We start from the raw sequence: 12625 nt of genomic DNA, 5'->3' as shown, positions 1-12625 counted from the left end.
TGTTAGGAACAAAACTAAAAGGGAAAAAAATTGACAAAGGAACAAAAACAAAATACAAAAAAAAAAATTAACTTAAATTCGTTATTGCCATTATTTGTGTTGTAGGTATCTGATTGTGTTGTAGGTATATGATTGATCAATATTGCTGTGTATTGTATGACTTATTAAATAATGTATTCACCCTCTCAACCTTATATTGTTAGCAGTGGCTTTTCAAAATCTAATCCGTTCAAAAAATTAATTTGAAAAACAAAAATGCTAAAATTATAAAAAATTGACTGTGATAACTGAAAATGTCGTCTAAAACCTAAATTTTTGCTTAACAGCCTTCGAATACGACCAGCCTAGTTGTATCTCTAGGCCTCTTGGTATAATAAGCTAAAATATAATAAGATTAGTGTCTTGATAAAATTCTAATAAGACTATCATTTCCCATTTTTGTGCCCATGTTATACCAAAAGTGGTTTATTTCAATGATGCATTTACTGTTTAAATCACGCAAGGTTATGTATGTTATGTATTGCTGACTTTAAAATAACTTCTTATTCTATAAGTCGTAGAACAAGTGTTCCATTCTTCTCAATATTGAACGATGCCAATGATTCCAGATGAAGAATGTTTTTAAAATATACACACAACAATGTATTACATAATTTTTTTTTATATTATTTATTTATTGTAATTTACAACTGTACAAAATAATACAATAGGTAAATATGTAGTATGTTTCATATACACTTGAAAATCTTGGGAAGGAAACACCCATTGGTGGTACTTCAAACATTAATTTAAACTAGAAGGTCCCGTGGCCATCTTCTTTTCAGACGCCTCGGAGGATTGTATTACATAATAAATTTATTACATTAAATTACTGACCTACAAATTTATTAGATTTATTATCATTAAATCTAATAAATTTGTAGGTAATAAATTTATTACATTAAAATAATTCATTTTATCATTTACAAGTTACTTCTCTTCTTTAATTTGACGTGAAGCCCATCAATTGGATGAACTGTTATGAAGAAGGTCCTAGTGTCTAACTGCAATGGATTCCTCGTTTTGGTACCTGGTAATATGAAATACTCAGAGACTACTTTCGCTATGAGGGTCTTCATTGAAATGTATGCGAACCTTATCCCTGAAAGGTTAAATATGAATTAGATTGGTGAATACATTTATGTTGCTATTAAAGTCTAAAGGGAGTTTAAAAAAAAAAAACCACTGTTTTTTTTTCTCCAAAAATGAATAAATTTTTAAATGGTCTTAACGAGAAAAAGCATGTTAAGCGGGTTCAAATATCGACGTTGAATAATAAGTGTAAACGATTTCCCAGGTAAAATTTTTTTTTAGTATTTAGCGAATTATGAAATTTTTTTTTTCTCCAGGTGGTCTTATATTATTGGCGTGGAATCTATGTAGGTGCTGATAAATAAAGCTGATGAGTTTGTTTCTTTCAACGTGCTAATTTAATCAACAAATATGGAAATTGTTTTTCGGGGGATAGGGGATGCAAAGAAAAAAAGAAGCTATTTGATTCGACTGTTAAAACAAAATCCTGTACATCAATAATAACACCATTACATACTCCCTAACCACTCAAACCCATTAGTTTCTAATCTTGCTTCCTCTCTGAAGAGAAGATGACCTCGAGACCTTATATTGTAAAAATGTTTTTTGAGTGCTATCATTGTGTAGTTTCTCTACATGCTTGTATGATACCATTACGATTTACTTGATGTATTTCATGTACAGCTGTAAATATCAACAAATAAATTTAATAAAAAAATAATAAAATTCTGTACAGACAGGAATTCTATTGTGGGTGTCGGATCCTTCGACTTCTTCGATTCTCGTCTTCCATGTCTTTCGAGATAACTACTGCTACCAAGGTTGAGAAAGTTCTTCGGCGTCAGGTGGTATCTAAACCTTGATATTATAGGTTTTAAGTTTTCAAAGAGGACTTTTTTAAATCCATGACATATCTAAGATATTACACATCTTCTTTTAGGATAAAATATGAAGGTTTATCCCTTTTTCCAGCAACCGTCTCAATTATTTTTATTCTACCCAATGGGCCACCTAGTAACCATGGTAAAAAGAAATTTCTAAAATTCAGGTTTTACTAAGTAACTTTTTTTAAAAATTTGATTGCTCAGAACGGTCCACAATCTTAGAATATCAAATATAAACAATGTGTTATTATGGAAATGCTGTTATTATCCGGTACATTATCATAATTAATCTTTTTTATTTCATCTTTTGTTTTTTATTAAAAAAAAAAAACTTGAATGGCAATGAACAATGATGGCATGAATTAACAACGATAGGTATAACATTAACTTATTATTTTCTAAATAAGTCCTCACCTATACAAGTTCTTGGCCCTTTTCCGAACGGCATGAAAAGTGCTTGTGCTTTTCCTGCATCAGAAAATCTTTCTGGTAAGAATTTTTCTGGTTCTGGATAATATTCTGGATCCGTGTGAAAAGAATAAGCAGGCAAGGAAATGTCCATACCTTTTGGTATGGTAAACTTGTCATTGATCTTGTATGGTTCAGTACAAGTCCTTTTTAAAACTCCCAACAATGGAAACATACGTAAGGTTTCTGTAAAATATAAAAAAAATCAAAATTATTAGTAATTTTCAACTGATTATAAAATCATATAATAATTCTTGGCAATTTTTATGAGGGGAAGATAGTCAGGGACGAGGGAGAGTCAGTAATGACAAACAGTAAACACAAATAAGTGTAACTATTTTATTTGTGTTTACTGTTTGTCATTACTGAACGCATCCCTAACCATCTCCTCCTAATATTGAATATACGATCAACAATAAACACCACATAAATGTTATTTACGATAAAAAGAAAAGAGATTGAATCGAGAGAAATAGAATATGTAATGTGTGAGAGCAGTTTGTCAGGTTAAGGTTTTTTTACTAGAGAGCCAGAAATATATTTGTGTTCTGTTAACATAGAATTCCATACATTAGATTGAAGTTTAATTTATTTTTGTCTTTCGTATTACTGCATGATTTGAATAAAGTTGCGGTGTTTTTATTATTCCTTAGAATTTTTCATATTTTCTATGAGAGTGTTAGTATATAAGGAATTGTATAGTATCTTTTACTCTGGGTTTCTTGGGGTTTAGATTGTATCAGTGTTAGTGTCTGTTTTAGTAATTATTAATTTAATTATAATAACTTAAATAATTATTTAATATAAGTAATTAGAAATTTTAGGTATTAGTAAAACTAACATTGACACAACCTAAACCCAAGAAACCAACTGTAAAGGATACTACACAATTCCTTATATACCAACACTCACAGAGAGGATATCAAAAATCCTAAACAAAAGAACTACAGTATCTCAAAACAAGGGTATATAAACCCAAAAAAAGTTGAAGCTGTATAACAAAAAAACCTAACCAAACTGATCTCACCATAAATTTCAAACAGTACATAGATTTAAATTTGAAATACCTGAAGCCGTTTGAAGTTGTTTCCCTAGTTGATTTATTACTAAACGACAATTTATTAAATTTGAAATATAGGCAATTACGTAATCAATAGGAGAATAAAAAATAAATAAAATAATTAACAGAAAAAGAAATAACTGACCTATGTTCTTGACAGACTTTTTTTTTCTTAACTTTTAATGGTAATATATTAGACTTTACCAAACATTCAAAGACCGGATAGCTTATGATGTGTGTAATATGTGAATCATTAAAGACATGTTGGGATATTTTTTTAATATATGGCTTTTTCCACAGGGTTTGGAGGTAGATAAAATAACCTGATACAATAATTTTTGCTCCATTGCAATTCTAATCTACGTGAATAATCGTTTAAATTAAAAATCAAAAAATCAAAAATAGAATTATTTTACTTAAGAAAAAGTACCATTAATAACATCGTCTAAATAGTTCATCTGATTTATATCATCATAAGTGATCGAATCTTTTCCATCGAGAACACTATCAATTTCAGTCCGAAGTTTTTCTTGGATCTCGGGATGGAGGCTTAACTGATAAAGAGCATGGCTCAATGTAGTCATCGTTGTGTCTTGGGCTGCCACGAAGAAAGTGAACATGTGACCGACAGCTTCATGGTGATCTATTTCTGTAATAACATAATATCAGTATTATATGAAGGGGATGGTCGGAGGGTCCGGTAAAAAGGGAACAAAAAATCGTTAGCAACTTTTTATTTGCCAAATTTTATTAATTTAATTTTTTTTTTGTTCCTTTTTTGACCCCAGCCCTCGAACATCTCCTTCAGTCATGATCAATAATTTTAATATATAATGACAATAGTATATTATATAATAATAGTAAAGTAAGCCGGTTTAAGTGCGCGTTAGGGGCGAATCCATAAATGGGGATTTATATAATTTTTTTTTTTTGAGGAAGCTTCGAGATACAATTCAAGCTTAACATATAATTTATATATATATATATACACACATATATAAAAGGGAATAGTTGAATCTTTATTTACTAATTAAAATACACTCCGGTGCGTTGGCAACACACTACGTAAGGTCACGTAGTATTAGGATTAAGTTTTTATTAGATTTATTATATTGTATTATATTATATATTATTACATCCCTAACCAACACATTATACACTTTTATAAATACTGACAACAAAAATAATACAATCCAAAGGACTTAGAATGTAGATGTTCTACAGTAAAAGGAGAAAGTTCATTGTTTATAAATACGCCATTAAAATTTTGTAGGGGTTTTGGAAAAAAAAAAAAAAATTATTGACAATTAACTTTTGAATTACTGAATGACCGATTTACGTGCAGTTTTTTTTTTTTTTTTTTTTCAAAATGTCCCTTTTCACTATGGAAAGATTTGAAGATAATTAAATCCCCGAATTCTCGAGTAGAAAAAGTTTATGAACAAAATTAAATGTTTTGTGCCTAGCTTAGAATATATACGTTTTTTCCTTGTTTATTATATATCCATAGATTCGTCTCTTTCTGAAGAATAAGAAAAAAAATTTACTGATTGCTATATTGAGTATAATGACCTCTTTGAGTAATGTTTTTCACTGTTTTCGTGGTTTCAAGCAGGTTCTCCAATTTTCCAAAATTTCCGGTTTTCAAATTTTTAAAGAAATTGACAATCCCTTACCCTTCGACTACGTCCACTGCCCCTTCAAGCAACGAAAAATCATTTGACACTTAGAACTAAAATATTATAAAAGTGCCGATCTAATATATTAAAAAAGGACCATATCTAGTTCACAAACCATGGTTTATCTATCCTTGGATAAAATTGACTAGGTGATAAATACGGCAGTAGAACGTCAATGCTAACCACATCACCTATTTGGATACCGTTCTGGTTGGGCCACACTCGATTCCAGCTTAGCCTGATATCTTCTAAAATCCGTATTGGAAAAGTAGTAGGGTCGATACATTCGAGAAAATACTGTTTATTGTTTTTTGTTCTTTTTTAAGCATTCTCCATCCTCTCATAAATAGTTTTAGATAAAATAATTAAATAACTGCAACTCAATCAATCTAACCGATTACAAGAAACTAGCTGAGCTTTCTGAAATTATAGAAAACGCATATCCCAATTGTCTCAAACGAGACCTATCCATGATAAACTCAGATAATAATCTTTTTTACACGAAAACATGATTAATGATATCTTTGAATGTGCTAGTGTTTCGCGCTATTAATAAAATAATCAATATAGTTCTAAGAAACCATGTTGTAAAGAAAGCAAAAGTGGTAACAATTCGTAAAAACGATTAATGAGTGGGGGAGAAAAGAAGGGGTTCGAGTGATAACTTTGGGAATAATTTTTTTTTTCTATTCACCTCTGCCTGAACCAAATTTACACTTCAGTATTGTGAGATTATCAATAAATTTTAGTTAACTATTGATGATTACACAATTTTTACTTGAAATAAGCCATGAAAAATCCCCATTTTTTTTAGACTGGTTCACTTTATTAAGCACCAGGATCAAGTTTAGCTTTTCTTTGATAATAACTGTAATTTTATATTAAAACGATTTTATATAAATTCTTAAACATTATTGAGACCGCCCGGTATTGGAGGGTGCAGAAGGTCCTGCTTGCACCTCTTGGCCTCTCTAACAATTGTCACATTACCTTTTTTGTTATTTGTCGAGAAAAATATTACTGAATATAATAAACAATAATAAAAAGTCTTACTTTCAGATACGAGTCCTTTTTGCATTTTTTCAATTAGAGCGACTAGATCATCATGCTCCACATTCACTTCTTTTCTGGAATACAATAGATCGTGCGTGAAATGAGTGAAGTAGTCCCAAAATGCGCTGGGAAGAGCTGACAGTCCCAGTTTCGCGTAGAGGTTTGGGAAAACTGTAAAGAATAGAAACCGGAGCGTGGTAGTTCCGGCAGGACGAGCGAAAATATCAGACAATTGCAATAACTTGGTGTGCCTTTCTCGATTATGGTATGAATCAATGCTGTAGAGAAATGAAGTGATAATTTTCACAATATGCTGCTCGAATATCCCCATGAGCTCTATCTCATCAGCTGACTTTAGTTCTTCATCGATCGCCTTCAGCAGGGTGTCGTTGTGTTGCTCCAAAATATTCGAGAGGTCCCTCAATTTTTTCGGACTGAACAATTTGGAAAATATCTGCCGTTTTAATTTCCATCGAAGTCCTTTCATGGTAAATAACGAATCCAAAGCAGAGTCGGTCTCTGCAGCAGTGATGATGGACGGGTGGTCGGTGAAGTGGTTGAAATCGACTTCTGTGATAGCTTTGGTCAGTTCTGGGTCGAGGACGAACAACGTCGGCTTCCAGAAATTGTAATATCCGATGTAAGGCTCCTTTCTGTATTCTGTGTACCATTCCTGCATCATGTCCGGTTCTGTGGACTTGAGGCAGTATAGGTCTTTCATGTTACCCAGAATCATCCTTGGTTCCGGCCCTGGGATTCCGAGGTTCTTCCAATACCTGTACCGTCTTCTTAAGTAAATGTACGCTGCTCCGCATATTAGGCAAATCAAGGATGTTACCAGTCCCAACATGAAGGCCTGTAAAATATCGTAAAAAATTTTTTAAATCGAAGTATTAGTGGTGGTTAAGTAAAAATGTAAAGTTTTTTTTTAAAATTATTTATTTTATTTTTAAATAATTTATTTATTGTTATTTACAACTGTATACAAATATATACAACAAGTAAATTTTCTGTAGGTGGCATAGTGACATGATACAAACATGTGGAGAATCTACCCACTAATGAAGGAGAAGATCTCGAGGCCTTTTTCTTTTCAGACACCTAGGAGGATTATTAGGTAATGAAGAAATGGTATCTGGTTCTGACCAAATCGGCAATATATGGAACATTGAGGTCCTGATGGATGATTTGATTTGTGACAAAGTAAGCAGCATTAAGGATTTTAGACTGTAAGGATTGGATTCGAGAGGAATTCGATGGTTTAGTGGACCCCCATAGCTCAACTCCTTATGTCCAGATAGGCCTTATAACAGTCATGTAGATCAGTCTTTGGTTGGCATTTTAGACCGTTTGTCTAGTAAATGTTGTAATAGTCGGAATCGACGAGCAGTAATGTAAAAAGTAGATTGTAGTGCTCTAGCAATAATACAGAACAATATATTTTATGTATTGAAAAGTTTTTTAATTCAACTTATGTGTTCATACTAAGAACATGTTAATCGACCCGATGATTATTAATTGACTAAAACAATGAACATCAAATGCAAGGTAAACTTAGGCGATTAGTTTCATAATCAACGAAGTGTTTAAAAATATCCATGAGAATGGACTGCGCCACTTTTGATCGAAACCATGAGTTAGAACCGCTTTTTAAACAAGATTGAGGCAATTTGGTTCGCCTTTGGGATAGGAAACGGAATTTGAGTGAGGAAAATCTGCCATAATTCAATGACATATCTCCTATATTCAGAAATTCCAATAAATTCAAACTATAACAAAGAAGTTATTAGTTTACGATAGCGGAAGTATTGTACAAATAATTTAGACTGTTAATTGAAAAAACAAAAAGAGTGTAGGCTCACTAGATATATTACAAACTAGTCGTTCCTGATCATATGTGTATTCATATTCGAAAAGATAAATTAAAATATATATCTTGCCACTAAAGCTTTCAAGCCAATAAAAAAAAAATGTTTTTTTTTTAAGCACCATAAATAATTTTTAACAAAATTCTTTTCGGCCCAATTTTTTTCTGGTGCAATACCACTAATATTTTCACCTTCATAGTGGTTTTTGAGAATTAGTTTTTGATATTCATATTAGAGATGCAACATCGATCAAAAAACATCGATGTTAAAAAACCATCGACAAAAAATCGATGTTTTTCAACATCGATGTTTTTTTAAAACCATTTCAGTAACATAAAGACTGTTCTAAAAACTACGCAAGCTCCGGCCTGTCAGAAGTGGTTTTTAAAACTAAGAATCCGAAATCGCCTAAAAAAAACATAGATGTTTTAAAATATCGTCGGGTACAATACATTACCCAAAAAACATCGAAGTTTTTGAACAACTATTTCAGAAACATAAGGTCTGTTCCAATGATCACGCATTTTACGGCCTGTCAGAAGTGGTTTTTGAAACAAAGAATCCGACATCGACTACAAAAAAACATCGATGTTTTTAAAATATCGTTGCTTACAATTATTAAACCCCCAAAATACTCGATGTTTTTGCAACATCCATTTGAGTAACATAAGGTCTGTTCCAACCATCACGCATTCTACGGCCTGTCAGAAGTGGTTTTTGAAACTAAGAATCCGACATTGACCACAAAAAACATCGATGTTTTTTGGGGGATGTATTGTAAGCAAAGATATTTTAATATTGAGCATTGATATTTTAAACATCGATGTTTTTTGTAGTCGGTGTCGGATTCTTTGTTTCAAAAATCACTTCTGACAGGCCGGAGCATGCATAGTCTTTAGAACAGTCTTTAAGTTACTGAAATGGTTTAAAAAAAACATCGGTGTATTTTGGGCAATGTATTGTATGCAACGATATTTTAATATTGAACATAGATATTTCTAAACATCGATGTTTTTTTGGTCAATTTGGATTATTTTTTGCAAAAACTACTACCGATTGGCGGGAATATACGTAGTCGTTGGAACAGACCTTATGCTACTGAAAAGGTTGTTCAAAAACATCGATGTGTTTTTGGTAAAGATTTGTATGCAATGATATTATAATATTGAGCATAGATATTTTAAAACATCGATGTTTTTCTAGTCGTAATTTATCTTTATTACGTCGTTAGCGTGATGGTTGGAGGTCACTTTTTTCCCACCACATTGTTGATATGAAATTGTTTATACTGTCAATTTTTTTTCATTTAGTTACTTTTGTGAATAAAAAAGAAAAATGAAAAATTGGGACAAACGTAAAACATTGATGTTAAAAAAACATCGGCTTAAAAACATCGATGTTTTAGGTAATAAGGTAGCATCCCTAATTCATATATGTGGTGTCTATTCTTTATATGTTAAGATAATGATGACCCGTTTCCAAGGAAACTACACATAATATTTACAAAATACACACAGACCAAAAAATACAAACTTTGCTAATACCTGTCCGATTACGATAATTAGTTATTTAATGTTAAATTAATTATATTTAATATAAGTGACTGTAATGTTCCAGAATTTTTATAGCTTTTGATTTATTCGGAAATAAATATTTTTTTTACAAAGCACTTATAATACGAAAACCAGTTTTATTCTACTTCTTTAGCATTTTTTTTTCGTATCCTTCATTAAAATTAAATTAGTACTTGATACCTATAATATATGAAATGTATTATATGCACTTTACTGAGTCTTTATAATCCATTTCATGTATTTTATGTACGAATAAACTTCTTTAGCATAAGGGAATTATTTATCGAGAAAGGTAAGCGTTATACTTTTCTTAATAGTAAAATAATGTTCTGGACAATATCATAATTCTGACAAGGCAAGCACACAGCACACTTTGTAAATAATAAGCCACCGTGCATCATTTAATACATTAAGTATTACATTTTCGAGACATGGTTATAAAAAACACGATTACAACTGTTAAGATATTTTTAGAACTGACAAAGGACACCATTTTGATTCCTCTGGGAGGTAATCAAATAAGAAATTAAAATTTGTACAATTTATATTTAATAACTTTAAAACTGAAGAACCTCCGAAACGTTTTTTAACCTGTATACAGTCTATGTATTGTAAAGAAGAAAATGAGAAACAGGTCACAATTATAATCTCATTTGATATCAAAAACTTTTTTTGGAAAGAAGTAAGGAAACGGAGCCCCAAGATGCAAAGGACCCCGATGATTATCATTAAAACAATTAGAATATTACGTTTATAACATTACCACTTTATAATTATGAGTATTATGCCCTAAAAATTTGGAATGTTTCGCTAAACATTTGCCGATTCGATTGCCCATAGGTGAGATCTATTATTTTTTCGTTATATATAATTATTTTGTTCACAGTTTCCAGCAATGCAATATCACTGCACAATAGCTATTTATTTATTTTTTATTTTTAGTTATTTATTTATTGATATTTACAACTGTATACAAGTAAATAAAACAAGTAAATTTTCTATTAGATGTAAAATAACATGTGAAGAATCTACCCATTGATAGAACTCGAATTACGTTACTAGAGAAGAAGATCTCGGGGCCATCTTCTTTTCAGACGCTCAGGGCGATTATCAAGTATTGAATGAGAAGTCAGGTTAGAAACAAGTGGGTCTGGAGGATATTTAAATTTGTCCCAATAATTACATATAAGTGTGCTAAATATAAGTGAGCCTTATTTTCAAATTTGGCACATATAAATTGTGAATTACCCTCAGCGCTTGAGTGAATAAACAAATTAATAAATAAATTAAAAAAAAAATCAAATAGTAATTACATGGTGGACATTGATTAAGCTTATGTGCAAAAATATTGGATCATCCTCCTAATTTAATTTTGTTATAGAAAAAATCTTCCTGGACAACTTTTTGTTATTAAACTACCATGCTAGTTATGTAAAATAAATGTATTGCATTAAAAGCAATTTTAAGGAAAAATCGAAAATCTCCATTTCTAAAAATGCCTCAATTCTAATTCAATCATGTTCGTACCAGTGGGTTTCTCGGCTCGTGTTATAAAACATAATTATTACAGTAAAATAAGAAAGAAAATAGAAAACATAATGAAGGTCACATTCATCTGGAACAAAAGTAAGTTGCATGGAGTAATTCTCAATTATTTTAATTGCATTGTCGTAGTAGAGATATATATGATAATTATTTCAAGAAAATATTTGCGATGCGATATTTATTCACAGAAGCCTAGATAACATTAATGTTATTATAAAAGTATGTTAAAAGTAGAGTGCCAATAAAGATCTTTTGATCTTAAACCCAAAACGTCGAATTATAGGGGGGGGGGAGCGTTGGGAGAGGAAGTAGGTATGAATAGATTTCCAAAGTTTTTAATACTTAAGAAATCGTTTCAGATCAATTTATGAAGTTTAAAACTGATGCAGTTTGGTACTAACTAACTAAAAAAATACAATAAACTAGAAAAAAGTATTATCATAGAGTTAGAAACTGAATAACAATCATAATTTCAAATCTAGCTACTTAAATATAACTTTTAAAATTTGAATTTGTGTTTTTATAAATATTCGATTGATTTTTTTTTGCTTATGGGAGCCCGAGTTTTTATTTTTATATAACATTTTAGCAAACCACACCCGCGACACATAGTAAAAATGTTTGCTGTCAACCTTGAACTAACTGGTTTCAATAGAAGACAAAATTTTTCCTCATAAAATTCTTACTCTTAATCCGTTGATCATGCTTGTGTACTTACACTGGGGAAATATATTGCAACATGAACAATTTTTATCAAATCAAGTGTTATTTTATATCAAGTGCTAATAAATAATATTATGGAGTTATTTAGAACATTACTTACTATAAGATAAAGTTCAAAACTTTAGGTTCTCTTTTTATTTAGAAAAACGGGACATTTTGGGAAACCTATTAACAACAACAATTAAGAATAAGTAGAATTATCAAGGTTCATACGTTTGTTTTTATTCGACGTTAAAAGACGTTTCTTGTTAGAAACATCAGGTCAGTACATCAGGTCACTCAGATCTATATCATTTTCAAATAATTTTTGAGAATTATACATTTTATTTTATTAGGATATCTAAAACTCACCTACAGTCACTGAAACACTTCCTGCTTGTTGGCGAATGAAATGAAAATATACAATTTTTGCAATGATTACAATAGCAGAGGTGGGGTTGCTTTTTTCAAGATAAGGTTCAAGATTACTTCTCTCTGATTGGTGGAGATGCAGGTCGCTGACGTCACTTGTCGGAGGGGGGTAGAAGGAATAAGGCAGTATGATCTAAGTCACTTTACGATATTGTATTTTATTGTGTTTAGGAATTAATTATTAATATTGAATTTGGTGAATAACACAAATCTTCCTTGTTTAATTATAATAATTTATTTCATTATTTATAATCTTAATATTTTCTTGAGACTGGTAATTTTTTAAATA

General features: G+C 30.8%; 1 protein-coding gene across 2 annotated transcripts; it reads right to left on the bottom strand.

Moving 5' to 3' along the window:
- Window positions 1-916: 916 nt before the first annotated feature.
- On the bottom strand, window positions 917-12409 carry LOC106686679 (probable cytochrome P450 6a23). 2 transcript variants are annotated; one of them, XM_014430108.3, is made up of 5 exons: window positions 12277-12409; window positions 6216-7071; window positions 3914-4132; window positions 2370-2609; window positions 917-1141 (listed from the first exon to the last, which is right to left on the bottom strand). In XM_014430108.3, exons 2-5 carry the CDS (start codon window positions 7063-7065, stop codon window positions 963-965), a joined length of 1488 nt encoding a protein of 495 aa, XP_014285594.1. In that variant the 5' UTR covers window positions 7066-7071; window positions 12277-12409; the 3' UTR covers window positions 917-962. The 2 variants fall into 2 exon arrangements, with proteins under 2 accessions (XP_014285594.1, XP_014285595.1); XM_014430109.3 differs by having other exon boundaries at window positions 12281-12343.
- Window positions 12410-12625: the final 216 nt, after the last annotated feature.

This window comes from Halyomorpha halys, unplaced genomic scaffold, assembly GCF_000696795.3.
Source record: "Halyomorpha halys isolate HHAL.00 unplaced genomic scaffold, Hhal_1.1 Scaffold859.1, whole genome shotgun sequence".
Classification (NCBI taxonomy): domain Eukaryota; kingdom Metazoa; phylum Arthropoda; class Insecta; order Hemiptera; family Pentatomidae; genus Halyomorpha; species Halyomorpha halys.
The sequence above is the reverse complement of the archived record's forward strand: the minus strand, read 5'-3'. Positions and strand labels throughout refer to the sequence as shown.

Excerpts from the sequence above, each read along its gene's own strand:
- LOC106686679 (XM_014430108.3), bottom strand. The coding sequence starts at position 7,065 with ATGTTGGGACTGGTAACATCCTTGATTTGCCTAATATGCGGAGCAGCG. Across the intron at positions 4,133-6,215 it reads AAAAGGACTCGTATCTGAAA|AAATAGATCACCATGAAGCT; the intron begins GTAAGACTTTTT and ends ATGTTATTACAG. Across the intron at positions 1,142-2,369 it reads AGGGCCAAGAACTTGTATAG|GGATAAGGTTCGCATACATT; the intron begins GTGAGGACTTAT and ends TTAACCTTTCAG.